At 46.2% G+C, this 26,027-nt stretch overlaps 2 protein-coding genes and 2 long non-coding RNA genes across 5 annotated transcripts in view; 2 read left to right on the top strand and 2 right to left on the bottom strand.

The window, feature by feature from the left end:
- The window catches only part of LOC128404357 (serine dehydratase-like), a 75,312-nt gene that overhangs the window by 11,645 nt on the left and 37,640 nt on the right, over positions 1-26,027 (top strand). The window contains exons 7-12 of one of the 2 annotated variants that reach the window (XM_053369889.1): positions 312-472; positions 1,353-1,448; positions 2,679-2,750; positions 4,105-4,257; positions 6,725-6,887; positions 8,283-11,984. In XM_053369889.1, the coding sequence (XP_053225864.1) occupies positions 312-472; positions 1,353-1,448; positions 2,679-2,750; positions 4,105-4,257; positions 6,725-6,887; positions 8,283-8,450 (813 nt within the window). In that variant the 3' untranslated portion in view covers positions 8,451-11,984. Of the gene's footprint in view, positions 1-311; positions 473-1,352; positions 1,449-2,678; positions 2,751-4,104; positions 4,258-6,724; positions 6,888-8,282; positions 11,985-26,027 lie in introns of those variants that run through there. The other variant, XM_053369888.1, reaches the window with a different exon arrangement.
- LOC128404361 (L-serine dehydratase/L-threonine deaminase-like) lies at positions 14,258-20,738 on the bottom strand. Its single transcript, XM_053369896.1, has 8 exons — positions 20,541-20,738; positions 19,705-19,866; positions 18,282-18,321; positions 17,526-17,662; positions 17,290-17,381; positions 16,689-16,916; positions 15,926-16,050; positions 14,258-14,574 (listed from the first exon to the last, which is right to left on the bottom strand). The coding sequence occupies exons 2-8, from the start codon at positions 19,855-19,857 to the stop codon at positions 14,279-14,281; spliced, it is 1,071 nt and encodes a 356-aa protein (XP_053225871.1). The 5' UTR covers positions 19,858-19,866; positions 20,541-20,738; the 3' UTR covers positions 14,258-14,278.
- Positions 18,923-21,509, top strand: LOC128404363 (uncharacterized). Its single transcript, XR_008328093.1, has 2 exons — positions 18,923-19,119; positions 19,532-21,509. It is a non-coding gene; the product is annotated as an uncharacterized LOC128404363 (long non-coding RNA).
- LOC128404362 (uncharacterized) lies at positions 20,744-25,826 on the bottom strand. Its single transcript, XR_008328092.1, has 2 exons — positions 25,539-25,826; positions 20,744-20,872 (listed from the first exon to the last, which is right to left on the bottom strand). It is a non-coding gene; the product is annotated as an uncharacterized LOC128404362 (long non-coding RNA).

The following is a 26,027-nucleotide window of genomic DNA, read 5'->3' as shown; positions in this document are numbered from 1 at the left end:
TTCAGAGAGGGTCTTCTCTCGGCCTTATTTGGAGATGCCATAGGGCAGCCTCTCTCAACCTTGGGCCCCAAGTTGTTGTTGGCCTACAACTCCCATCATTCCTAGCTCACAGGACCAGTGGTCAGGGATGATGGGAGTTGTAGTCCAACAACATCTGGGGAGGTTGAGAAATGCTGACGTAAGGGTTGAACCTGGCACCTTCTGCATGCAAAGCAGGTGTCCTCCCACTGAACTTTGCATCTGGGAACCCCCCATCAGACATCTTGGGGTTCCCAGATGCAAGGCTTGCTCAGGGCCTTTCCCCTCTGCAGGTATCTCTGGAAACCACCATTGGGAACAGCAACAGCAGCCTGTGGACGTTCATCCAGCCTGAGGAGAGCGTCTTAGAGTGGCTGCGCAACATCGTGGCCAACCGGCTGGCCACAAGTGGAATGGAGTGGGCGGCCATTTTCCAGAAGTTCAACAGCGGCACGTGAGTGGAGGAGCCGTAGCTCCATAGGTAGAGCACAGGTCCTGCATGCAGAAGGTCCCGGGTTCAAGCCCCAATGGCGTCTCCAGTTTTACGGGATCAGGTAGAAACTGGCATTGTTAAAGTTGCGAAACAACGAAGCACGGGATGGAGCAATGGAGATATTTCTGGAACAACAATGGGATATCAGCTCCGCCCAAGGCGTGATGGAGAACAGCAACAACCGGGGGAAAGAGAGACATAACATTTTACAAGGACAGGGAGAAACACCACGGACAGAATAATTGCCACACACAGGAAGAACAAGGATAGAGTCTTGTGTTTCTATAAATCATTTAATGTGTCAACACGAATAGAAGTTATTAATATTGTAGTTGTTGCATAGGGGATTATTATTTTGACCAGATTGTAATTGAAAATAATAAGATTTTGGAACGCAGAATAAATAAAAACATCAATTCTAGCATGTGGGGGGGCACCTAAATTATATAATTCGGTATTTGAATGATGGGTATTAGTTATTGTATTATAATTTGGAATTGCTGTAATGAGGCTATTGGATGGTAATTGAAAATTAATAAAAAATATTACCAAAAAGAGAGAGAAGTTGGTGGGAGTGGCTTCTTGCTGCACTAGATCCAGTTAGACTACGGGAAATGAAGTAAGATGGACAAATCTTGCTCACACGTGTTTCATCTTTAAAATCTTTACAACAATCTTGCAAGGTGGACTAGTGCTGTTATCCCTGTTTGCAGATAGAAGGTGTGGATTAGGCTGAGAGGGAGCAGCTTGATTCAGGGGCCCCTAGGCCACTTTCACACCACTCTTAATTCAAAAAGCATTGTGCATGTTGGCACTCACCTGTTCTGCTTCTTTGCCACAGGTACAATAACCAATGGATGATCGTGGATTACAAATCTTTTGTTCCAGGGAAGGCCAGCCTCCAGAAGGGCGTCCTCACGGTGCTGGAGCAGATCCCGTAAGTGCTCCAAATTGTACCTCGTTGGACAAGCAGGGATGCCCAGCTTCGCCCTCATCTCCGCACACCTTTAAATATTGCGCTTTCCCTGCTTAATAGCGGCCAGGTTCACATGTAACACAGAGCCCAGCATCCTGGCTTACTGAGCTAGGATTAGTGCAAGCAGCTGTGAACCAAGAAACTATATTATTATTAGCCTTGCATCGATTTTATAGCCCACACTTTGTCACAAAGCAGAGGAGAAAAACCATAACTCAGTGGCGGAGCCTCTGCTTTGAATGCAGAAGGTTTCAATTCCCAGGACCTCCAGATCTGCTGCCTGAAACCTTGCCTGTCAATAGACAATACTGAACTAGATGAATCAGTGGTCTGACTTAGTATAGCTCAGTGGGTGAACATCTGCATTGCCCCCTAGTTGAATTCCAGGTATGGCTAGGGGAAAAAACACTGGCTGAAGCCCAGGAGAGCTGTTGCCAGTCAGGGCAGACAGGTAAAGGTAAAGGACCCCTGGGCGGTTAAGTCCAGTCAAAGGCGACTATGGGGTTGTGGCGCTCATCTCACTTTCAGGCCGAGGGAGCCAGCGTTTGTCCACAGACAGCTTTCTGGGTCATGTGGCCAGCATGACTAAACCGCTTCTGCCACAACGGGACACCGTGATGGAAACCAGAGCACATGGAAATGATGTTTACCTTCCCGCTGGAGCAGTACCTATTTATCTACTTGCACTGGCGTGCTTTCGAACTGCTAGGTTGGCAGGAGCTGGGACAGAGCGACAGGAGCTCACCCTGTTGCAGGGATTTGAACCACCGACCTTCTGATTGGCAGGCCCAAGAGGCTCAGTGGTTTAGACCATGTTCCTCAGGGCAGACAATACTGAACTAGATAGGGCAGTCGTTTGATTCACTCTTATTAGACAGTTTACTATTTAATTCAGCTATTAAATTCGGCACTAGCTCAATGGTTCCAGCACTTGCTTTGCACTCAGACAGCCTTAGGTCAATCCCCAGGGGGTCTCCAGATAGGCGAGACCCCGTGCCTGAAATCCTGGAGGGCAGCTGTCTGTCATTGCAGGCAATACTGAACTGGATGCACCAGTGATTTGACTTGGTATAAGGCAGCTTCCCATGGCACCTGGGAGGAGATGAGAGCTTTGCAGGATATTCCCAGCACTGAGACTTGAGTGCCTGACTTTCCCCCGACCTCAAAATAACAATATTTCCATCTCTCCAGGGGGATGGTGGTTTTTGACGACAAGACTGAACTGCTCTACCAAGAAGGCTACTGGGCGAGCTACAATGTGCCGTAAGGATTTCATTTCATTTTCATTTCACTTTTATTTAGTATACCACCTTTATCTGTTGCTACACATGATGCAGTTTATAGCAGCAAAATATACAACAAAGAATGCACACCTTATCATAATCCGATCCAATACAAAAAGTCATAATGAAGCATAACTTTAAAATAGATCGACTTATATCAAACAAAATAATATTCAATAATCTGTTAGAATGTAATAGCACACAATAAAATTAACTCTCAAAATATCAGCAGATCATAATTACCGTATTTTTTGCTCTATAAGACTCACTTTTTCCCTCCTAAAAAGTAAGGGGAAATGTGTGTGCGTCTTATGGAGCGAATGCAGGCTGCGCAGCTATCACAGAAGCCAGAACAACAAGAGGGATTACTGCTTTCACTGCGCAGCGATCCCTCTTGCTGTTCTGGCTTCTGAGATTCAGAATATTTTTTTTCTTGTTTTCCTCCTCCAAAAACTAGGTGCATCTTGTGGTCTGGTGCGTCTTATAGAGCAAAAAATACGGTAAATAGAAATTAACTCTTAGCAATAAATAATTGCTAAACTACGATTGATAAAAACAACTGCATGTCACAGTGCATAAAAGACCACCATACATACATGCAAAACCATGTTTCTCTTTGCCTCTCGCTAACCTGGCTCCTTCCACTTTCTGATCTCTTTCTTGCTCCCTTGGGAGGCAAAAGGCAGCTGTGGTCCTGGGCTGGGGGCTACGAGAATCAGTGACATAGCATGCATCACTCTGAATCCAAGCAGAGTGGACTTCTGAGATCTTTTGAAATTGCAACAGAGACTCTCGCACAGACCACAGCAATCTACTGGGTGTGTAAGGGATGAGGCAGTCTCTCAAGTAACCTGGTCCTAAGCTGTATGGGGGCTTTTACATTCGTGCCAGCCCCTTTAACTTGGCCCGGTATCTGATTGACAGCCAGGACAAATCCCACGAGCAAGGGGTTATACGCTGGCTGAAAGCTTTGCCTTGCAATTTATCGTGCCGCTGAGAAACCTTCCTTCAGGATTGAGCCGTGGATTGAGGATTGAGCCGTGATCTAGTCCCACAACAGCCAATGTGTTATAGTGCCAAACTAGGACTTGGAGAAACCTGAATTCAGATCCCCACTCGGCACTGAAGCTCACTGGGTGACCTGGGGCCAGTAGCTTCCTCTCTCAGCCTAACCTACCTCGCAGGGTTGTTGTGCGGATTAAATGGGGAGGAGAACAACTGTGTGTGCCACCTTGAACTCCTTAGAGGAAAGTCAGGCTGTAAATGCAACAAATAAAGAATAGACTCCCCTCTAACCCCCCGACATTGCTCAATGGCTTTTCCCCCACACCCAGGTATTTTAAAGAAATCTTCAACACCAGTGGCATTCCTCAGCTTGTTCAGAAATATGGCGACTGGTTCACCTATGAGAAGAACCCCCGAGCCCAGATTTTCCGGCGCAACCAGACGCTGGTCCGGGACATGGGCTCGATGATCCAGCTCATGAGGTAAGACGCCAGCCGTGCTGCCCCCTGCAGGCTGGGAGTTGCATGAACAAATAATGGATACTACACGGCTGTCTCCTTGCTGTTGAAATGGGGTTGGGTTGCAAGCTGGACAGCACGTTTTTTGGAGCAAGGCATGAATTGGAGAAAACGTTGACTTAGAAATTGGATTGGGTGTTCACTGGCTCGTGTGAAACACTGTCCCGTGTTGGGATGGAGAAGATCTTTTCACTGTAAAGTGAATCCATTTAATTTGTCAGTCCCAGGCTTATTTGCAGATAACGTCACAACCATTGGTTGGATTGCCCAAATCCTTCTTCTATTATTATTATTATTATTATTATTATTATTATTATTATTATTATTATTACCATTGCTACTGTTATTGCTGTTGTTATTATTGCTGTTGCTGTTACACTTAAATTTATTAATCGCCTTCTATACCACCATCTCAACACGATTTTCATATAAAGTAATTGAAAACAAAAACACATGAAAACATATTTAAAACAAGACTAAAACCATAACGATTGAACCTTCATGGCAAAGGCCCATTTATCCAGCTGGGAAAGCCTATCGGAAGAAGAAGGAAAAACCAACTATTTCCCGAAAGTGCAGATTGTGGGGTAGTATTGTGACAGGAATACTATTCCACAGAACAGGGGCAGCCACACTAAAAGCCCCGCCCCGGGTTACTGCAGTGCAGTTTCAGGCTGTTTTTTTTTAAGTGCCTTTATCAGGAAAAAGCAGACATACATGTATATTTTAGAAGAGGCGAAAGGCATTGAAAACATGCAGGAATGTATATTTAAAATGCATTCAAAATGAATGCTTTAGAAGCCACAGGAAACTGTCTTATACAGTTGTACTACTACTACTACTACTAATAATAATAATAATAATTTATTATTTATACCCCGCCCATCTGGCTGGGCCTCCCCAGCCACTCTGGGCGGCTTCCATAGAAACCAAAAATACAGTAAAATATCACACGTTAAAAACTTCCCTGAACAGGGCTGCCTTAAGATGTCTTCTGAATGTCAGGTAGTTGTTTATCACTTTGACATCTGCTGGAAGGGCGTTCCACAGGGCGGGCGCCACTACCGAGAAGGCCCTCTGCCTGGTTCCCTGTAGCTTTGCTTCTCGCAATGAGGGAACCGCCAGAAAGCCCTCGTCGCTGGACCTCAGCGTCCGGGCAGAATGATGGGGGTGTACCTCGGGTTAAGTACTTAATTCGTTCCGGAGGTCCGTACTTAACCTGAAACTGTTCTTAACCTGAAGCACCACTTTAGCTAATGGGGCCTCCTGCTGCTGCTGCGCTGCCGGAGCACGATTTCTGTTCTCATCCTGAAGCAAAGTTCTTAACCCGAGGTACCACTGTATGAGTCAGACCATTGCTCTATCTAGCTCAGTATTCACTGCACTGACCAGCAGACCAGGCTCTCCAGGGTTTTGGACAAAGGACATTCCCAGCTATAGCTGACAATACCAGGGATTGAACTCAGGACCTTTTGCATGCAAAGCAGGTGCTCTGTCACTCAGCTACAGCCCTTTCCTTTTGGGGCAAAGTTCATATATTCAAATTCAAATTTCGCATGCATTTTTCTGTCTTTTTAAATTGAGGAAAATGGGAGCGGAGGGGTCTGTGATGGAAACTGTGAAACTGACACAGAATGGAAATTGACCAATCCACCAACCCTTACTTCCTTTTGCTCAGATGCCAAAAAGATAATGCTCTCCCAATATTATACTAGCCCGTATACAGATTCATGCCGGGTCTCTCTGCTGTAGCAGCTCCTTAGTTTGCTCTTCCCAGTCCACACAAGTGTTCCCCCCCCCCCCCCCAAAGACGGGGGTTTTCACCCAGAAGCTCATCCAGTGGCAGAGCAAGAATGTGGAAGAGCGCAGTTCCAGGAAATGTTCAGAGCAGGAGCGGTCCTGTCATTTTTTTTTGCTGGAACGCCAGGATAATTGACTCCTCCTCCTTGCTCTGTCAACTGAAGGAGTTGATAAGGAGAACAAGCAATACAGTCAAGCAGAGGCTGGGTACTTCTTTCCTTTTCTTGCACAGGGTTCCCGCTTCATGCTAGTGGTATATAGATGGTCACCCTTCTTTACAAGATGGCTTGCGTTTCCAATTAAAAGCGAAAGGTTGTGTTTCAGTGGGCTGAGGACCTTTTGTCCAAACTCACTGTGTTTTGCAAGTTAAGTATCTTCCAAAACCATCCAGGCCATAGGCTGATCCTAATGAATTTGGTATAATTCCATCTGCACCATCTCCTTTGGAGCTCTATGTGTGTATATGGACCAACATAGTGGCCAACATTTTTGGACTCTCCTTGGGTGAGTAGCTAAGAGTACCATCACAGTGAGCCCTTGTGTTTCTGTATCCCACTACACCATCGCTTGAAGCCTAGACTGCCCTGACTGTTCTGTCCCCATTCACATCCTCCCTGTGCTCTCCGTGCAGGTACAACAACTTCCCAAAGGACCCACTGTCCCGGTGCCAAGGCTGTGATCCGCCACAGAATGGCGAAAACGCAATTGCCGCCCGCTCAGATCTGAACCCTGCTAATGGCACCTACCCCTTTGGGGCCCTGCGTCAGAGGCCACACGGAGGCACTGATATGAAGGTATGGGGTTATGAATATCATAATATCAAAAGAGCCTTTTGGATCAGGCTGATGGTCCCATCTAGTCAAGCATCCTCTTCTCACAGTTGGCCTAGAAATTTTTGATTTTAGTCATGTTTCAATATTAATTACACTTAACGTTGATGATGATGATATTGATTGATTGATTGACAAACAAACAATATTTTTTTAATTATTATTAATAAGAATAATAAAATACTGTATTATTTATACCCCACCCATCTGGCTGGGTCTCTCCTGCCACTCTGGGCGGCCCACAACAGAATATTAAAAATACAATAAAACATCAAACGTTAAAAACCTTCCCTAAACAGGCCTGCCTTTGGATGTTTTCTAAAAGTCAGATAGTTGTTTATTTCCTTGACATCTGATGGGAGGGCATTCCATAGGGCGGGCACCAGTACTGAGAAGGCCCTCTGCCTGGTTCCCTATAACTTCACTTTGCAAAATGTGGGAACCGCCAGAAGGGCCCTCGGATAGAATATATTGGGCTTGATTTTGTGTGCCTGCATTTTTATGACTCCTACGCTGCATTCCTTCCCTATCTGACCCTGAAGTTGGCACAACTGGTCCTTCGGGATGTTTTGCTATGTCTGTGTTTTGAGTTAACACCAGGGTGAAGCCGAGCATCTCCTTGAGATGTTCCAGGGACACAGATGGGAAAAGAATGTCAACAGCCCCCACTGAAGGCTCAGTTGCTAAGACAACTGAGGTTAAAGTGTGATAGTTATGGCCAAATGGTTTGGGGGCACCCCAAGGTAGTTGCAGGGGAGCCAGTTTTAAACAGCTATTCTTTGATAGATATTTCCATTGCAAATGTAACAGCACGGAAAAAATAATGTCTGCTCATGTTCACAATAAGAATAAACCATGAATCCTGATTTTCTGTCATTTTCTGTCTGTTAATCCTCACCACACAAGGCTATAATTGTAGAAACACATGTAAAATATAATTTACTAGCAGTCTAATGCCCAGGGTTGCTTCGGAATTCCAAGGAAAAACAACAACAAAAAACCCAGGGTAGTTTTCACATATGCAGTTGAAATCAGGGGAGTTTTGAAAGGGTCGGGCCACCATCTTGATTCAAAATGGCATCCAATTATACCCAATCATAAACGAAGAGCTGCTCCTTGATTTCAGGAGCCATCATGTACACTTTGGTTAAAATCAGTAGAGTTCTGAAAGGTTCAGGTCCGCCATTTTGATTCAAGATGGCGTCGGATTGTATCAAAACGTAGACAGAATCCTTCTCCTTCATCTGAGGAACCATACTGTCAGATTTGGTTTTCAAGTGGTCAGAAGCAGCAATTTTGGAAAACGCTAGCACAGGTCATTGCGTCCGTGACTCTACCTCACCTTCTTCCTTTTGCCAGGTCACTTCCTTTGAGATGGCCAAGAACTACAGTTTCATTGCCACCAGCGGGCCAACCTGGGACAACCTACCTCCTTTCCAATGGACCACCTCTCCCTATCGCAATCTGATACATATGGGCCATCCTGACCTCTGGAAATTCTCGCCCATCCAGGTCTGCTGGGGCTGATGCCTCACAGGCTCTGTGTGTGTGTGTCTCAAACTTTTCCCATCATGCTCGACAAGACCCCAGCTGGTGCTGTGGGGCTTTGTGGGTGAGCGTGCCGCTTTTTATTCTCGAAAGGGCAAAGGTGCTTGATAATGATGGATACAATCGGGATTATTCGATTCCACGGAGACACCGGGAGGGGGGGAGCGCTGGATTTGGCTGCCTGCAAATCCCAACTTTCTGTTAGTTTGCTTGTTTGCTTTTCAAAGTTTCTAGTCCTTTTGGACGCAACAATAAGCCTTGAAAGAGTCCAGCCAAACGCCTGCTTCCAGCACATTAAGCCAGATGGTGGCTGAATTAAGATTGCTGGTGCTCAGGAGTAAAGTGAATTATTGGGGGTGGGGGGAGAAGCGGGAGGGGTGTGTGAAATCCACAAGCCTCACCTGCTGAACCGTACTCCCCCCCACCAGTTTTAGCCAAATCACACTTCCCCCTAGAACAGCCTAAAAACAAGAGTTAAGGGGGTTTTGCAAAAAATAAAAGGTGGGGATTCTTCCATCTCCTACCCCTCCATTAATTACGCCATGCATAATTCCTTGCTATTTCTGTAAGAACTTTCAAAAATTACTCAAAATTGCAGCATCAGCCGCGCAGATTAAGGTGGAACAGCTTGTATCATAACCAGCGCTGGTTGCAAGATTGTATTCTCCGTGCTACAGAATATTTAGCTTGTTTTAGCACAAGATACACTGCAGCCCAGGACTTGAGTGTGTGGCTAAGATAATAGGGAGGGAATCTTGAGGTCACAGCTGCTGATGTTATTACGCTCAAATGTGAGTCTTGAACTTTCAAGAGCTTTGTAGAGGGAAGATGCGCAGCCCTGACTCCTGGGGATTTTCCTTCCTTTGCGGGTCGTATACCAAAGGTGTAGGTGCCTGAGATCTGCACACTTAACTCCAACCGGCATGGCTTTCCCAGAGAATGCCGAAATCTCCCATGCAGAGATGGACATAATAGGGAAGAGTTGTAGCTTAGTGGTATAGCATGTAGAAGGGTCCAGCTTCAATCCCCAATGGTCTCTCCAGGTAGGGCTGGCAGTAAACAGGCTGAAGCCCTAGGGAGCCGCTTCCAATCAGTGCAGAACAATACTGAGCTACATGGAGCAATGGAGTGACTCAGTGTAATGCCATTTCCTGTGTTCCTACAACAGGAAGGGGTACACGGATGAAGCATGTGCTTTGTGTCCAGAAGGCCTCAGGTTCACTTCCTGGCATCTCCCAAGCAGGACTAGGAAAAGCCTCCATCTAAACCCATGAATAGTTTCTTCCAGTCAGCATAGACCGTATGAGCTAGATGGACCAATGGTGTGCTTCAGTACAAAGCCTGTGATCCCTGGCACACGCACAAGAGGCTCAGATTCCCAGGATCGTTCTGGGAAGACCTGGGCAAAATCTAAGCCATTTCCTATTTATATAGTCTGTTACCTATTTATATGGATGCTCTTCCCAGGCTAAGCATCTCTCTCCCATGCTGAACGACTTCCCAATTTTCATATTGCCATTTCTCTCTGATCGTTGTGTGTACATACACATGGTTGAAAGTCAGGGTGGAGAACCTGAGGCCACCCCGGGGGCCCTGAATGTAGCCCCTGGGCCTCTGTCCCCCAAGCTGTCCCCAGGACACCCCCCTCACCAGCCCTCCTTTAGTGTTTTTGCCTGGCCAGAATGTGCCCTTAGTGTCTGATAATACCCCTTTTTTGTTTGCCTGGATACAGAGGGGTATATCTGAGTGCATGTAGAAACCAGCCCACTGTCCAGGGGCAAAATCTACACTCTGTGCCCTGCTCACTCTTGCCTCTGTCCCTGCCCAACGCTGGCATCTGGCCCCCGGAAGATCGCCCAGGAGGGAATACAGCCCTTTGTACGGAAAGAGCTGCTCACTTCTTGCTGTAGATCTTGGCTGCATAGGCCATTGTAATGATGAGATCCTGCCCTTCTTTGTATTGCTATTTCTCTCCTGCGTTTAGGTGCATGTGTGAAAGCGAGGTACTTGGCTGCCTGCCTTAAAAGCAACCGCTTGACATGACAGGAAGCATTTTCTAATGGTTTGTTTTGCTACTGCTTCCTCTATCAAATCCTTGGGCTTCGTTGCAGAGCAGGGATCCTCCAAGATCTTGTTGATTTGCAGCTCCCTATCAACCCTGCCCATTGACCATGCTGGCTGGCGCTGATAAGAGCTGGGAGTCCAGCAACTTCCAGAGAGGCACATGTGCCTCAACCTTGTTGCAGAATTGAAGCAAATTCTGCCAAGCATGCGCAAAGTGCCTTTCCTATCATCATCAAGTAGCCACAAATTCCCCCTGCAACCCAAATATCTGTAGGCGATTAACAGGCATTCTAAGTCTGATAAATAATCTGCCTCTTGGCTGTTTCCAACTGGCTGCATTCACACTGCAGTTTTGGTTCCGTTTTCCGGACACTTCCCTGTTAATTTCCGCATTCTATTTGAGCTTCCAGAATTGTAGTGAAATATAGCACAAGTTTGGAGCTCGTTTTCATGTTAATCTGCAGATGGATTTCTTTTTCTCCCCTGGAAGAAAACTTGTGCTATATATTCTAGGAAGTGGCTTCTAGGTCATGTGAAAGCTCAAGGTATAACATGGAAATTGTCGGTTATGGGAATGTTGAGGAAATGGTATAAACCACTCCGGAAGTGCTTTTTATGTCATGTGGAAGCTGAACAATAATGCAGGAATTAACATTTAGGGGAATGTCAGAAAAATAGAATCCCCCGTTGTGTGAATGCAGTCTATGGGTACAGAGACCTCCCTATGTATAAAGCACAGAGTTGGTATTTTCTATGCACGGGCATCGGGGGGGTGCTTTTCAGCGCACAGTGCAACATGGGAGCAGAAAATGCTGACATAGAGCTTACTTGTTCCAGCTCAAGGATGAGCAGAAGAAAGTGGATCTGGAACTACTGAGGGATCTCCACCTCTCCAGTTGTTTAACCATAGCAACAACCAAACAACTCCTTCCTCCCCTTAAATATATTGCTCAGTTGAAGAAAGCTTGGAGCAACCAGGAGTTTTTGTGTGGAAGGACTGTAAGCTCAGTTCTGTGTGGATGCTCCCAAAAAACTTCCAGGGCTCAAATTTATTTTTTCCCAGTCTCTGTCTTTTGCACTAGTCTCCAGTTGGTGGTTTAGAAAGGGGGGGAGGGGTGTCTATTTAAACAAAGCTTGCCCACCCCCTGCTTGAGCCAATGTGGGCTTTATATTCTAATTACAAGCATGAAAAACGCAAAGGAAAACCCGAAAAAGCAATTTGCCTTCAATGCTTAGGAGTTGCAAGGGACGTCTTTCCTCCTTTTTTCCTTATACTTGAGCCAAAAAGGATATGAATCAGTCTGTTGGTAGCATAAACTCTGTCCCTGTGGATCAGGGTATATGAGTGTATTGGCCAGCTATATGAAGGGAATTCAGTCTTGCCTTGTATGATCAAAAGTTATTGTTATGATTTATTTTTGGTTTTAATAAATATCAACACTAACTTGACGTCCCATGTTCTGCTTCAAGGTCTTTGATATTTTCCCAGAGGAAACAAGGCGGGAATTGTTTGAAATCACCAGTTAGGTGTATACAGTCACATCCCCTCTATCACACACACATGCACACACACACTTCTCTCTCCCACACACCCTTGTTTCCCTATTTTGCGTACACATTTTACCTGTTTCTGTCACTCACACACCTTAAGGCCAGTGTCATCTCAGGTTATGCTGGCAGAAACAGGTGGACCAATCTAGAGGAAGTTGGCTGCGCAATTTTAAGATTCTTTGGATCAGAGCTTTTTGTTTCCATGAGCTGGGATCTCGTAGTATTGTTTCATCGTCCCATCAATACGACCCTGACTGTCAGGGACTGAAGAGAGAAGGAAGGGTGGAGACGCCTCCCCAGACTGACCCTTCCAGAGAAGAAGACGACAATTTAGAATCACAGCAGGTTTGAGGGAGATCACAGCTCAGAGGCAGTTGAGAGGGAAAGCTGGGAAATAATAGGAGATGAAGAAGAAGCAGCGCCAGAGGGGGCACAGCTGACGGACTCAAGTGTCTTTAGAAAACACTCCAGACCTCATCTCTCCTTGAACCCGGCGGACATTAAAAGTAGGAGAGCAAAGAGCTCAAAGGCAGAGGGCCCTTTTCAGCAAGCATAGTGATGAGACATGAAGAGGAGAGAGGGAGGGGGTGGAGACTCACTCAGGACAACACCATTATTCCAAAACGCTGCATTCCCAAGCCTCTGTGAATATTGAATAAAAAGCAGTTGGTAATAACTTTTCCTTGTCTCTTCGTGACAACTAGCCATGGGGGTTGGTTCCTTGGCTGCCTGACACTGACTGGGGAACTGACTTCAGTCCTGGTTTCCTAGGAGAATGTTTAGAAGTTGGAAAGGCTGAAGTGGTGCTGCAAAGAATTCCAGGGCAGCGAGAGCCATGCGCACCCTCCCAATCTCTGGATTATTGCTGTCCAAACTTTTTTCAAAGAGAGCCAGATTTAATGAAGTGAAGGGCCATGAGAGCTGACCAAAGGGCCAACCAAAGTTGTTAACCTTTTTTTTTTAGGATTGAAGTTGTTGATTTTTTTAAAAAGAATTTTCCCCAGGAAATGAACTGCCGCAGGGGCCAGCTTAAACCGACCAGTGGGCCAGATTAGGCCCCCGAAACGCACTTTGGACATGCCTGCTTTATAAAGATAATCTGTTGCTGGGGGTCAGGGGGTGGGGTGATATTTGTCAGGACTATGGTAGGGGACAAGAGGGCTAATCCCTTTCTACTGAAATTCATCCCCCTCTTTGAAGCAGCTGTTTACCATTTTAAAAACCACCCACATAAGTTTATTATTACTAAAAAAAATTAAAGAATTATATGCCACCTTACTGGATAAGTTCTCCAGGGTGGTTTACTGGTTAAAACTACATCAGCAGTTCTAGAACAGCACTCCCAGAGAAAACAGTTCAAATAATAAATCCTGTAAGATATAAATCGTTGAAAGAAAAAGAAGTAAAAGATCCCCACAGCTGAACATCATTGCCTGTCTAGAAGCCACCTGAATTGGCTTTCTAGAAAGACTGCAGAGCAAGCTGAAAGGCAAGCCAAAAGTTAGGGTTGAAAGGTACATGAGGGCAAGACAAGAGGAAGCCAGAAGTCATTGTGGAAAGAAGCTAGGAGGTAGCATCAAGGACAAAGGTCAAACCAGGAGGCAGGAATACGCCAGAAGTCGGGACTGAAGGTCAAACCAGGCAGTGGAATTCAGGAGCAAAAGATGCTGCAATAAACTTAGAGCTGAGGAAGACCGCACTTCTCAAAACTGCATTGCACAGGAAGCCCTCATCTCTATGACCTTAGCTCAGTTGACAGATCATGAGACTCTTAATCTCAGGGTTGTGGCTTCGAGATCCACATTGGGCAAAAGATTCCTGTATCGCAGATGGTTTGACTAGATTACCCGGTCTTCCAACTCTACAGTTCTATGATTCCATGGCACTCTTTCCTATTCAGGAGCCAGCCCACATACAGCCTGGGCATCCCATACTGCCTATGTAGAGGCCAAAATGTGCAGTTCAGCGACTCGCCACAAGGGGCAGCTGCACAGAAACCCAAACCACCTCCTGCAAATCTAGCGATCCCTCCTGGGATCTAGCACTCTCGGGTATCTGCTGGCGATCCAACCAAATCCTGAGGCACCAAGGTATATTGCAACCCAGTTTTCCCATCTGCCCACTCCTCTGCTCCCACCTGGGGGGTGACACAGAGCTCTGGGAGAGCAGGGTGGGTGAAGCAGCCGTGAGTTTTAATGAGCACAAGCCCCCATGGATTTTTGGAGCGAAGCCGCGAAAATGTTGCATGGATTGTTCCATGTTGCCATGGCAAGCTCGCACTCCACGAGATCACCGTTATCCGAGGACAGCTGCTCCTTCAAGCAATCCAGTTCCTCCATGGTGATGTTGTTGCCGCCGCACACAATGATGACTATGGATTCCAGCTCGTTGGGGAGTTTACCATCCTTTTGCAGCATTTTGGTCAGCTCGCAGTAGACGGCTGCCAAGGACGCCCCGCACGCCGGCTCCACCAGCATCCTCTCCTCGTCTGCAGGCAAAAGGGTCGTTTAAGTTTTCTAGAAGTTGAATCATAGCATCCTAGAGCTGGAAGGGACCCTGAGGATCATACGGTCCAATCCTTTGTAATGCAGGAATATGCAGCTATCCAATACAGGGATCAAACCTGCAACTTTGGCGTTATCACCACCATGCTCTAACCAACTGTGCTGTTTCTCCTTGCCATTAAGGCATGAGTAATCTGTGGGTTAAACCACAGAGCCTAGGACTTGTTGATCAGGAAGTCGGCAGTTCGAATCCCCGCGACGGGGTGAGCTCTGGTTGCTCGGTCCCTGCTCCTGCCAACCTAGGAGTTCGAAAGCACATCAAAGTGCAAGTAGATAAATAGGTACCGCTCCGGCGGGAAGGTAAACAGCGTTTCCATGCGCTGCTCTGGTTCGTCAGAAGCGGCTTAGTCATGCTGGCCACATGACCCGGAAGCTGTACGCCGGCTCCCTCGGCCAATAAAGCGAGATGAGCGCCGCAACCCCAGAGTCGGCCACGACTGGACCTAATGGTCAGGGGTCCCTTTACCTTTTAATCAGTAGGAAAAAAAGAAAGAAAAGGTAAAGGACCCCTGACAGTTAAGTCCAGTCATGAACGATTCTGGGGTTGTGGCGCTCATCTTGCTTTACTGGCCAAGGGAGACATTTTGTCCTCAGACAGTTTTTCCAGGTCATGTGGCCAGCATGACTAAGCCACTTTTGGTGAAACCAGAACAGCGGACGGAAACGCCGTTTACCTGCCTACCGGAGTGGTACCTAATTATCTACTTGCACTTTGATGTGCTTTCATATGCAAGCAGTTCGAGCACTGTGCAGGACTGCAACTGCCAACTTCCGATCGCAAGCCCTAGTTACTACAGGTGAACTCACCCACGTATCCAGATAGAAGTAATCATACCATGGCATTGAATGCAATATATAATGCAATACCAGAGATCACACCACGTAAATCACGATAGTAGTAGAAGTAATTCATGCCATGCATTTGAAGTGCAATATACCACTTGATCCTCAAAAGAGGATTGAACAAATAAGAGGATTGGACAAATCAATGACCACTGGTATTGTACAGTTGGAAGGGACACAAAGGCTCATCTCGTGCAATCCCCTGCAATACAGTTCTGCACAAACTCATAATAGCACTTGGAGCAGCAAGAGCCAGTGTGGCGCCTTGTAGAGTTTATTTGACTCCAGCACCCATCACCCCAGCCAGTATGGCCGATGGTCAGAGAAGATGGGAACTCTAGTTCACCATATAATTGCACTGACTATCTAGACATGGAGAACGAGTTCACAATTAGTGCATTAATACAGGATGGCTGTCTTGCGAATACATACCCAGAAACTTCCCGACAGCTGCCACTGCGTCAGAGTCATTGACAACCTGTGATATGACGGGGTGCTCTTGCGCCAGCTTCAAAGCTTCTTCTGCCACAGTAGCTGCCCCAAGCGTGGTCGCAATGCTGGACCCAGAACAGGAAAAGGAAGATGAGTGGGCTGGATTTTGCTTGTTGAATTTGGCTCAGGCGAACAATGTGTAATGACAACGAGGCCATTTTATTTATCTGTTGCATTTATATCCCTCCAGTCTTCCCCTCAAGGTGGTACATGTGGTTCTCCCTTTCCTCCTTGAATCCCCACAACAACCCTGTGAGGTAGATAAAGCTGGCAGCCAGTGACTGGTCTCAGCCACTGAGCTTCATGATTAAGTGGGAATTTGAATCCTGCTGTCTGACACTATAACCACTGCACTGTCTCCCAGTATTGCATTGCATTGCATTGCACTGTATTGTATTGATTGTTTCTTCTGCCCTCCATCAGCCCTCACTTGCCTGGCTATCTGCCACCTCCTCCTTCGTCTCAGTGTTGCTGCTTATAGAACTCCACAGGGAGGAGGATGGGGACAAAACTAGGAGAAGGTTGGGTCTGCCTGTCATTGGCTCTCGCGCCCCCTACTGTTGGGCTCCCTGTCTTCCGCCCTACCAGACCCAATGGGCACCAGCCCGCATCAGCTGTCACACTACCAGTAGTGGCTTCTGCCCTGAGGTAAGCGGTAGTCTTTTACCCTCCTAGTCCCCCACCAAATGTGCTGTGAGCTCACCTGGTAATTTCGGGCAGTGTCACCAGCTTCTTTTCTTCCAAGGAAGCATTCAGACTGTGGGCTCCGCGGGTCTCCATGGCGATGATGGGTACCTTGTCCCAGCCCACCTCGCGGAGGCCCTGGATCACCCCACAGAGCATGCCGCCCCCTCCAACAGAGAGAATTATTGCTCCAGGTGTGGACTCCATCTGCTCCTTCATCTCTGTGACCATGGTCTTGTGCCCTTCCCTGCAAAGCAGAGGGGACCCAGAACATCAAAACCAAATGTCAGGGGTTGGAAAGAGAGACTTGGGGGTGGGGGCACTGAGAGAAGAGCGTATTCAAAACTTCTCATCATTTTTATTTGTGGGGAGGGGGAGAAATCTGGTCTGGTTTTTTCCTTTGCAGAAGTCCATTTTGGCAGGAAATCCCTGACATATTCCCTGCTTCCTGCATACCAGGCCCCAGCTGAAATTCCGGGGCATTGTGGGGGGAAATAAAATGGCCACCAGGTGGCCAAAATGGCCGCACTTCAGTTCAGGTATTGCTTCAAAATGGCTAATCTGGTACTGTTTCGAACTGAACTGAATTTCTCCACCGAAGGAGAAATTACAACACATACCAGATGAGAGGGTCATCGAACGGAGGCACGTAGGTCAAGTTAGAGCGTCCCTTTGCCATTTCCTTGGCTATGTTTTGGCATTCCTCCAGTGTCTAGAGGAAAGTAAGTTTGTTATTAGGCTAGGATTCTAAGAAATATTTATTTGATGATGGTGGTGATTTTTAAAGGCTTCCAACTTTTGTTCTTCTGTGATAAGCCAGGGAAAGGGTTAAGGCTGATCTTCCTTCCAAACTTACCTGTTGCATGCATACTGTGGCTCCCTCATCTTCCATGCGCTCCATAGTTATAGCTGGTGTGGATTGGGGCACAAAGATGATAGCCGGGATACCCAGCTGTTTTGCAGAGTAGGCAGCGGCAAGACCGGCATTTCCCGCTGGAAGAAAGCCCATTTGACACCACTATGATGCTAGACCTTATGACAGTTGCCTTCCCTCCCAGGCCAACCCAAGACTTCTGGATATAATCTAGGTGTCCTGCCTAAAGTCATCTGGTTTGTGGGAGAGGTGAAATCTGAACTGGGGACTTTCTGATTTGCAGCTCAGCCTCTAAGCCACCATACTGTTGTTCTTGTTATTAATTAAATTTGTATACTGCCCTATACCCACATGTCTCAGGGCAGTTCACAATATAAAATCACAATCTAAAAATACAAAATACATAAGAAAAATAAGAAAAAACCCAATGATTCCCTGCACTACTTCAGTTTCTCTCATTTTTCCAAACTTAAATTCAGCTGTCTCTATTTCCATGTTGGCTTGTGGAAACATTTTTCCAAATCCTAGCAAAAATCACCAGCATTTTAGTGTAATTCCCCCCCCCCCCTCAATGTACACATAAGAACATGAGATGAGCCTGCTGAATCAGGCTAGTAGTCCTTCCAGCCCAGCATCCTGTTCTCACAGTGACAACCAGATGCCCCAAAGGGAAACTTCCACAAGCAGGATCCTCCCCACCCCTGGAACCCTGACAGTGTCCACAGAAAACCACATTACCTGAGGCACAGACAAACTGCTGGCAGCGTTTTTCGGCCCACTGTGAAAGCAGAAGAATAGGAATGTGTGAACAGAAGTCATCTTAACCCCACAACAAAGGCAACCCCACCACCCACTGTTCTTTCCAGGCAGGTCTGGACCAGATTCTGTCCTCTTGACCCCATAACGAAACCTTTGCAGAATGCCCAAAGAACAGCTCTTACTGTAAGGAAGTTTTTTTCATATGTTTGGTTGGAATCTGCTTTCATGTAACTTGAAGCTGTTGAGGTTTGAGCCCTACCTTCCAGAGCAGGAGAGAGCAATCTTGCTCCATCTTCCATGTGACAGCCCTTTTAGTTATTTGAAGATGGTTATCATATCTCCTCTTTTCTAGGCTAAACATACATAGCTCCTTCAACGATTCCTCATAAGGCTCCTAGACCTTTGAGCATCCTAGTCACCCTCCTCTGCACACATTTCAGCTTGTAAACATCCTTCTTAAATTGTGGTGCCCAGAACTGGACACAGTATTCCAGGTGTGGTCTGACCAAGGCAGACCAGAGTGGTACTATTCCTTCCCTTGATCTGGACACTATACTTCTGTTGAATACTTCATGCCTGCTCACTGCCTGATTCGATTCTTCCCAGAAAGAGCCTTTCAAGCTCTTTCCCTAAGCTGATTAAACAATATTGATTATGTGCAATATCACTTCCCACCAGAGAGGTCCCATCGTAGGAACACGGCAAGCTGCCTTAACCTGAGCTACAGCCTATCCTAGGGCAGTAGAGAAAACCAGCAGCAACCTTCACCATTCTTTCTTGTCTTAAATGGGAATGTACCTTATAGTAAGGGACACAGGTGGCACTGTGTGTTAAACCACAGAGCCTAGGACTTGCCGATAAGAAGGTTGGCGGTTCGAATCCCCACAACGGGGCGAGCTCCCGTTGCTCGGTCCCAGCTCCTGCCAACCTAGCAATTTGAAAGCATGCCAGTGAAAGTAGATAAATAGGTACCGCTCCGGCGGGAAGGTAAACGGCATTTCTGTGTGCTGCTCTGGTTCGCCAGAAGCAGCTTAGTCATGCTGGCCACCTGACCCGGAACCTGACATGGAAGATGGAGCAAGATTGTTCTCTTGCTCCATCTTCCATGTGACAGCCCTCCATCTTCCATGTGACAGCCCTCGGCCAATAAAGTGAGATGAGCGCCGCAACCCTAGAGTCGGTCACGACTGGACCTAATGGTCAGGGGTCGCTTATAGTAAGCCTACAAGAGGCTCAGTGTTCCCTACACTGACTGGCAGCAGCTCTCTAGGGTTTTAGGCAGGGGTTGCCGCCAGCCCCACCAGGACAGGCTGGGGATTGAACCTGGGACCTTCTGCACTCAAGGCAGCTGCTCTGCCACTGAGCTACAAGCCTTCCCCATATAACTTTCTCCTTTCCTTACCGATTTGCAGAAGTTCCCTATGCCTCGTATCTTAAAGGAGCAAGTGGGTTGGGTATTTTCGAGCTTCAGGTAGACCTTGGTACCAGCCAATTTGGAGAGGTGGAGGCTGACCCGCAGCGGAGTGACCACATGGAAGGGCTTGGAGGAGGCCATTGTGGAAATCTGAGGGATGAATGGGGATTAGGTACAGAATTAGCACAGTGGAAGAATAAGGGGGAAAAGACTGTTTTGCTTCCTCAAAACTTTGTTTTGACTCTTTTTTCATGGCTATGTAGTTGAAGTCCATTGATACAGTCACAAACAGCCAAGGCTGTGAGTGCTGAGATCTTAGAATCTCAAGTCTCATTCTATTTAAATCAATCAGGTTTCTAGTCCTCATGCTACATATACATTCTCAAAAGTGCAGGCAGTCATGGTTGCTGATGCAGTAAGCTGTCCTGCGACTGCAATAAGGCTTCACTGCTTAATTCCTTGTCCCTCTTTGTAATTGGCTGCTAGTGTGTAAATTTAGAAACTGAAGTTTCATTATTATTTTTTAAAAAGAAAACAAGCAGGTTCCTGGGCCTCATGGCTAAAAACATATGTTTGAAAATGTGAGTACAGTAATCCTTTATTAACGTTAATAAAGTTTCTTTATTTTATTGCATTAAAAACCAGACTCTCCCTGCAAGCAAATTTTCTGTCTTTACCTGAACCTCAATTATCCAACTCTCCTAGGGATCCAAATTTGCAGTGCAAGCGGCCTATACCTTGCTTATCTGACGGCGAAAGGTGTGCATTACATCATGATGCACACTGTCTAGCAGACCTCCAGCCAGACGATGAGATGCACTTACTTGTGGAGGGTCTTAGAAGAGGCTTTGGAGCTTGGCTTGCAAAGCGGTTGGACGGCAGAGCTGGGTGCTTGCGGTGGTGTTTTGGAGGAAGCCGCTGGTGGACTCAGAGGGGGGCTCTCCTCCTTCTCCTGGGGGTGGGCTGCCTGGGTGCTGTGCTTATCTTCACGACTCTGGTCTCATTGGGGGAACGTTGGTTTCTCTTGGCCCCACTTTATAAGCCGGTGGTCTTGGCTTGGTGCTGGCCACTTATGGGAGGCGTGGTGCACTCCCCATAACCACTGCCCTCGCCTCTGAGGTCATCTCCCTTCCTCTCCTCCAACCAGAGATCCGACCTAAGGGAAAGGAGCAGAATCAATGCTTAAAAGGATGTCAGCCAGAGGGGAAACGGGGAAGGGGTGTGTGTGATTCGTTGCAAAAGGGGGAAAGCCTATTTCAGTCACTCCAATACCAAAAGAAGAGGAGCAAATGAGAGACAGACAAGGCTAGCTGGTGGAGGAAGGAGGGGCTGGGGGGACAGTCTGGGGTGGCTGCTTCAGACAAAGGGCCCCTTCACTCAAATGGTCCAAAGCAGGCTCAAACCAGGTTGGCGAGCTGGGCCTGGAATGATGATGAGGCAGCGTTAGGAGTGAGCCGTGCCGGATTTACGTATAAGCTAAACAAGCTATAGCTTAGGGCACCACTCTGTTGGGGGCCCCAAAACAATTTAAAGGAAAAAAAACCTGGATGTACATTTACAAAATATAAGCTAAAAAGCAAATAAAATAAAACCTACATACAGCAACCGTGTTTTGTGTTGTGTAGGCTCCTATGATGTAAGTAATGGGCCCCGTCCGCTAGCCTGCTCCCTAAAATATCACTGGTTTGTTCATTTCTATATATAGGGTGCCTACATTCTGCATGGACTGGTTGCATGGCAACATGTGCAGATGGCTTTAGATACCTATTAGGTCCATAAATTACCATACAGCATATATTCAACACAAAAAACAGCAACAATTTGTTGTTGACAAAGGACAGCTGGACATATAAAGGGCCCCATTGCCTTCAGTAGCTCAAACCTAAATCAGGCCCTGGGAGTGAGGGGCAGGGAAACACATTGACCCCAGCAGATAGCTGTGTACACACCAGGCGTTGAAAGCAAATTCCCTCACACCCAAAGAATCCTGGGAACTGTAGTAGTAGGAACTGAAGGTAGGGCTTTGCAGACAATGAAAGATTTGTTGCTTCATGATGCTGGTTTGCCTGTAAAATTCAGGGGGTGGGGTGGGGAGGCCATGCTGGCAGCATGCTATAGTCAAAATAGGCTGTGGTAAATAATACTCCTATCTGCTCCATGGTAAAAAGCCTAGCATCTCCCATTTGAGAACTTTTGGCGGCTATCCCCAAGGCACAGAGAAAGAGTGAAACTGATTTTTGTGGGTTATCAGCCGGCCTGTAAAAGTTCCGGGTTTTCTCTTGGCAATGGAAAAGTGGTCCTGAGCTGCAGTGCTGTGTTCTCAGAGCAAAATAACTGGTCCAGAATCCATGCAAATTCTGAAGTAGTTTTGCCTCTCATTAAGCCAGTCCCAGAACCACAGGCCCAGCTGTTACTACAGCAACCAACGGCAAAGTCCTGTGAAACGGGAGACGCTTTCTGCCAAAGCTGAAGGGGAGGAAGAGAGGGACAGGCAGTTACATAACTAAGACAATGGGTAGGCAAACTAAGGCCCAGGCGCCGGATCCGGCCCAATCGCCTTCTAAATCTGGCCCGCAGACAGTCCGAGAATCTGCATGTTTTTACATGAGTAGAATGTGTCCTTCTATTTAAAATGCATCTCTGGGTTATTTGTGGGGCCTGTCCGGTGTTTTTACATGAGTAGAATATGTGCTTTTATTTAAAATGCAACTCTGAGTTATTGTGGGGCATAGGAATTCGTTCATTATTTCCCCCCAAAAAATATAGTCTGGCCCCCCACAAGGTCTGAGGGACAGTGGACTGGCCCCCTGCTGAAAAAGTTTGCTGACCCCTGACTAAGATGATCAGAAGGGGCTACCCAGGAAATCCCACCTCTTAAGATATTCTGAAGAATACTTTGTGGGGCAGGTTAAGGTTTGCAAAATAAATTGTGAACCCCAGTCTTTTGAGGAAATCCCGCAGCTGCCGCCACAACAGAAGGAGCTGTGGTTTGCTGCAGTGGAACAAGAAATGCAATCTCTAGCTGATCACAAGTTTTTCTCACTTGTTGATTTGCCTGAAGGGAAGAAATCTGTGGGGTATCTTTGGGTCCATAAAAGAAAAACCCTAGCATCTGGTGAAGTAAAGTTTAAAGCAAGGCTTGTTGCAAAAGGATTCATGCAGTGAAGGGGTTTAGATTATGATGAGAGATGAGACATTTACTCTGACAGCCAGGAGCAAAAGTATAAGAATGCTATTAACCCTTGCAGCATATTGCGACAGTGTATTTGAATGCAGGGTTAAAAGAGGTGGTTTATATATTTTTTTAAAAAAACCTCACAAATTGATCTCTTATTTCTTTCCACAACTCTACCTCCTATGTTAATTGTATTTATGCAGGCTTTCTCTTGCCTTTTTTTATTTGCATGCTAATACTTTCCCTGCTTTTATTAGCTTGCTCAAATTGTTTATGTTTTAAATCTTTAATTTGCCACTTTTTTCTTGATTTATTATCATTGAAAACTGAGTTTGCAATAATTTAATATCCTGTTTAACTATCTCTTTTCTGCAGAAATTTATCAATTCTTTTTCTTTCCTTTTTATTTCTACCTTCTTTACCTTAATGTACAAATCTCTAGAGGTCCATACAGAGTCCATTCAGCTCACCAAATGTGAATTATCTATCGTGGGTGTTTTTCTCTCCATATATCAACTAAACTGAAATTTTCTCTCATTAGAAAAAAAGCCTTGGGTAGCTTCCCTTGCTTTTGTGTCACATCTTCTTATAGTCCTATCCCATTCCAGGAAAGCTACACCGTCCATATCTCCCATCAAAATTATCTTCCTTTTTTCATATATTCAAATAGGATTTCTTCAAGCCTCTTATAAAAATCATGTTTTTTTCTCATTTGGTACAAACAAACAAACAAATTCAGGAGTTTGCCCAGCACTTGGGACAAGAGTTCCAGCTCGAAGATTTAGGAGCTACTATAAAGAGTTACCTGGGAGTTGAAGTACAGAAAGTAAGTGATGGGAGCTTTTCTACTAAGCCAGAAAAAGAAAACTACACAACTGTTAGAATGTTTTGGTATGCAGAATTGTAAAGGCGTTCAAACTCCTATGGTGACAGACTTTAAAAAATCAGAGAGTAATGTGTACAGTTTGTTGTACAGTTCACAGTGGGTCCAGATCAGATGTAAGCAACGCTGTGGGTGTTCTTAGCAGGTTAGTTTCAAAGCCAACCACACAAGACGGTTTCGCTATTTAAAAGCAACACAGGACTGTTTAAAACTGTCATCCTCTGGGGCAGAGGAGCTAATGTGTTACTGTGACTCAGACTTTGGAAATGATGTACAGACAAGAAGGTCTACTACTGGAATGGTAGTAGAATTTGGATGGTCTTTGGTGGTTTGGAAATCCCAGAAACAGGGCTTGGTATCTGTGTCTAAATTCGAAGCGGAATATGCTGCTCTGTCTGAATTGAGCAACGAGCGTCCCTATTTCATGCAGGTTCTTACTGATATGAATGTAGAAGCCAAGCTACCTGTGATGGTTTATGGAGGATAATCGGGCCTGCATTTCCATGGCAGGGCCTTAACAATTCAAGTCTAGGACAAAACATGTAGGTATCAAATATAGATATGTTAGGGACAATGTAGAACAAGGATTAACGAAACTTGTATATTGTGAGTCAAGCCAGAACATTGCTGATGTAATGAGAAAACCCAATAGCTTCAAAAGACACAAAGAAATAGTTGAAAAGTTGGGATTAGTGAAGCATACTGTATAAACACTTCACACATGCTCTGATGCATGTTTTTTCTTAGAATTAAGAAGGGGTGTTGAGGTTCCTTTAATTGCTGTTAAGGAAAATCTGGTGCATGTGCCTCCCTTATCTTGTACCTGCAGGTCTTGTGATTAGTGTTTGAAGGTGACTGCGACCTGGCAACCAGGCAAGTAGGTCACTGTGACCTGGCAACTGGCCAAGGGTGTGGTCATTTTTGGATATATTAAAAGGGGGCTGCACATTGTCTCTCTGCTTCGCTGCAAGGAAGCTCTGCCAGATTGATGCTGAACTCTGTGCTGTTTGTATGCTGTGAGTTGTACTTGCTTTGCATTTGAAGCCTGCACCTCCTACAAGGGATCTAATGGAAGCCTGTATATAGTGAAACTGCCTTAATGCTTTGGACCTGTCAGTAATGGACTGAGCTGACTGAAGAGTTGGGAGTCTGAATGAATATCTTCTGGCGCAAAACTGCACTGCCACGAACCTACACACTTGGGGAGCTGTACACATTTGGCACATGCCATACGCCAATAGGTTTCTTGTGGACATCTGGCTGGCTAGTGTGAGAACAGGATGCTGGACTAGATGGGCCACAGGCCTGATCCAGCAGGACTTTTCTTACATTCTTAAGTCCCATGCTGGGAGGTGGGGACGGGGAACAGTGTACAAGCACAAGGTGGGATCTGAAACAAAATCTTGTATCCCTCCCCCCTTTCCCAGTGAATCAGCTCACTGAGAACAGTTCATTAAGCCCAAGACATTCTAGCTGCTGGAATTTTAGCAGGTGTCGGCCAGACATATGCATATTTTGCACCTCCTTGGGGTCTGGGAACTTAAAACAAGATTCTCAGAAAGCTGGATTTTCGTAGTTTCCATAATCTATGCACAGTCCTGGAGAAATCATCAAACAGCCAGCTGGCTGTTTCCAAGGCTTGGGTCACTTAATGAATTGGTGGGGCTTCTCCTTTGTGGTATTTGGTGGGGGTGGTCCCAAGTTTAGGAAACTCGTTGCTAAAGTCCAAGAGGTTTTCTTTCTTTAGGTTGAAGTTTGAATTACCTGGGAGGGGGGCAGTGTTCCCTTGGAGGTCTGAACCGACAGTACAATCACCCAGAGGCTGTTCTTAGCGCATCTAGGAGAATAAGGCAGGAGCCCCTAGAGACTCCCAGTGTCTCTGGGCTTCAGGTGTCTGTTACTGCAAAGGAGATTCCAGAATCCCCTGGCTTCTGGTTGGCTGGAGGGGAAAGGTCAAACTCCAGGGATTGTGACATCCATTGATACCAAGGCAACAAAGCCAGGCACACACAGGGGAGCCAGATAAGCAACCTAGGGAGTCCCTTGACCCCTCTAAGCCAGCTTTCATAGGAATATAGGGAGCTACCTTATACTGAATCAGACCATTGGTCCATTTTGCTCAGTATTTTCTACACTGATTGGCAGCAGCTCTCCAGGGATTCAAGCGGGGAACATTCCCAACCCTACTGGGGGATGGCACTGGGGTTTAAACCTGAGACCTTCTGCATGCAGAGCAGATACTTATACCCCTGT

The sequence above is a fragment of the Podarcis raffonei genome, chromosome 16 (genome assembly GCF_027172205.1).
Source record: "Podarcis raffonei isolate rPodRaf1 chromosome 16, rPodRaf1.pri, whole genome shotgun sequence".
NCBI classification, from domain to species: Eukaryota; Metazoa; Chordata; class Lepidosauria; order Squamata; family Lacertidae; genus Podarcis; species Podarcis raffonei.
The sequence above is the reverse complement of the archived record's forward strand: the minus strand, read 5'-3'. Positions and strand labels throughout refer to the sequence as shown.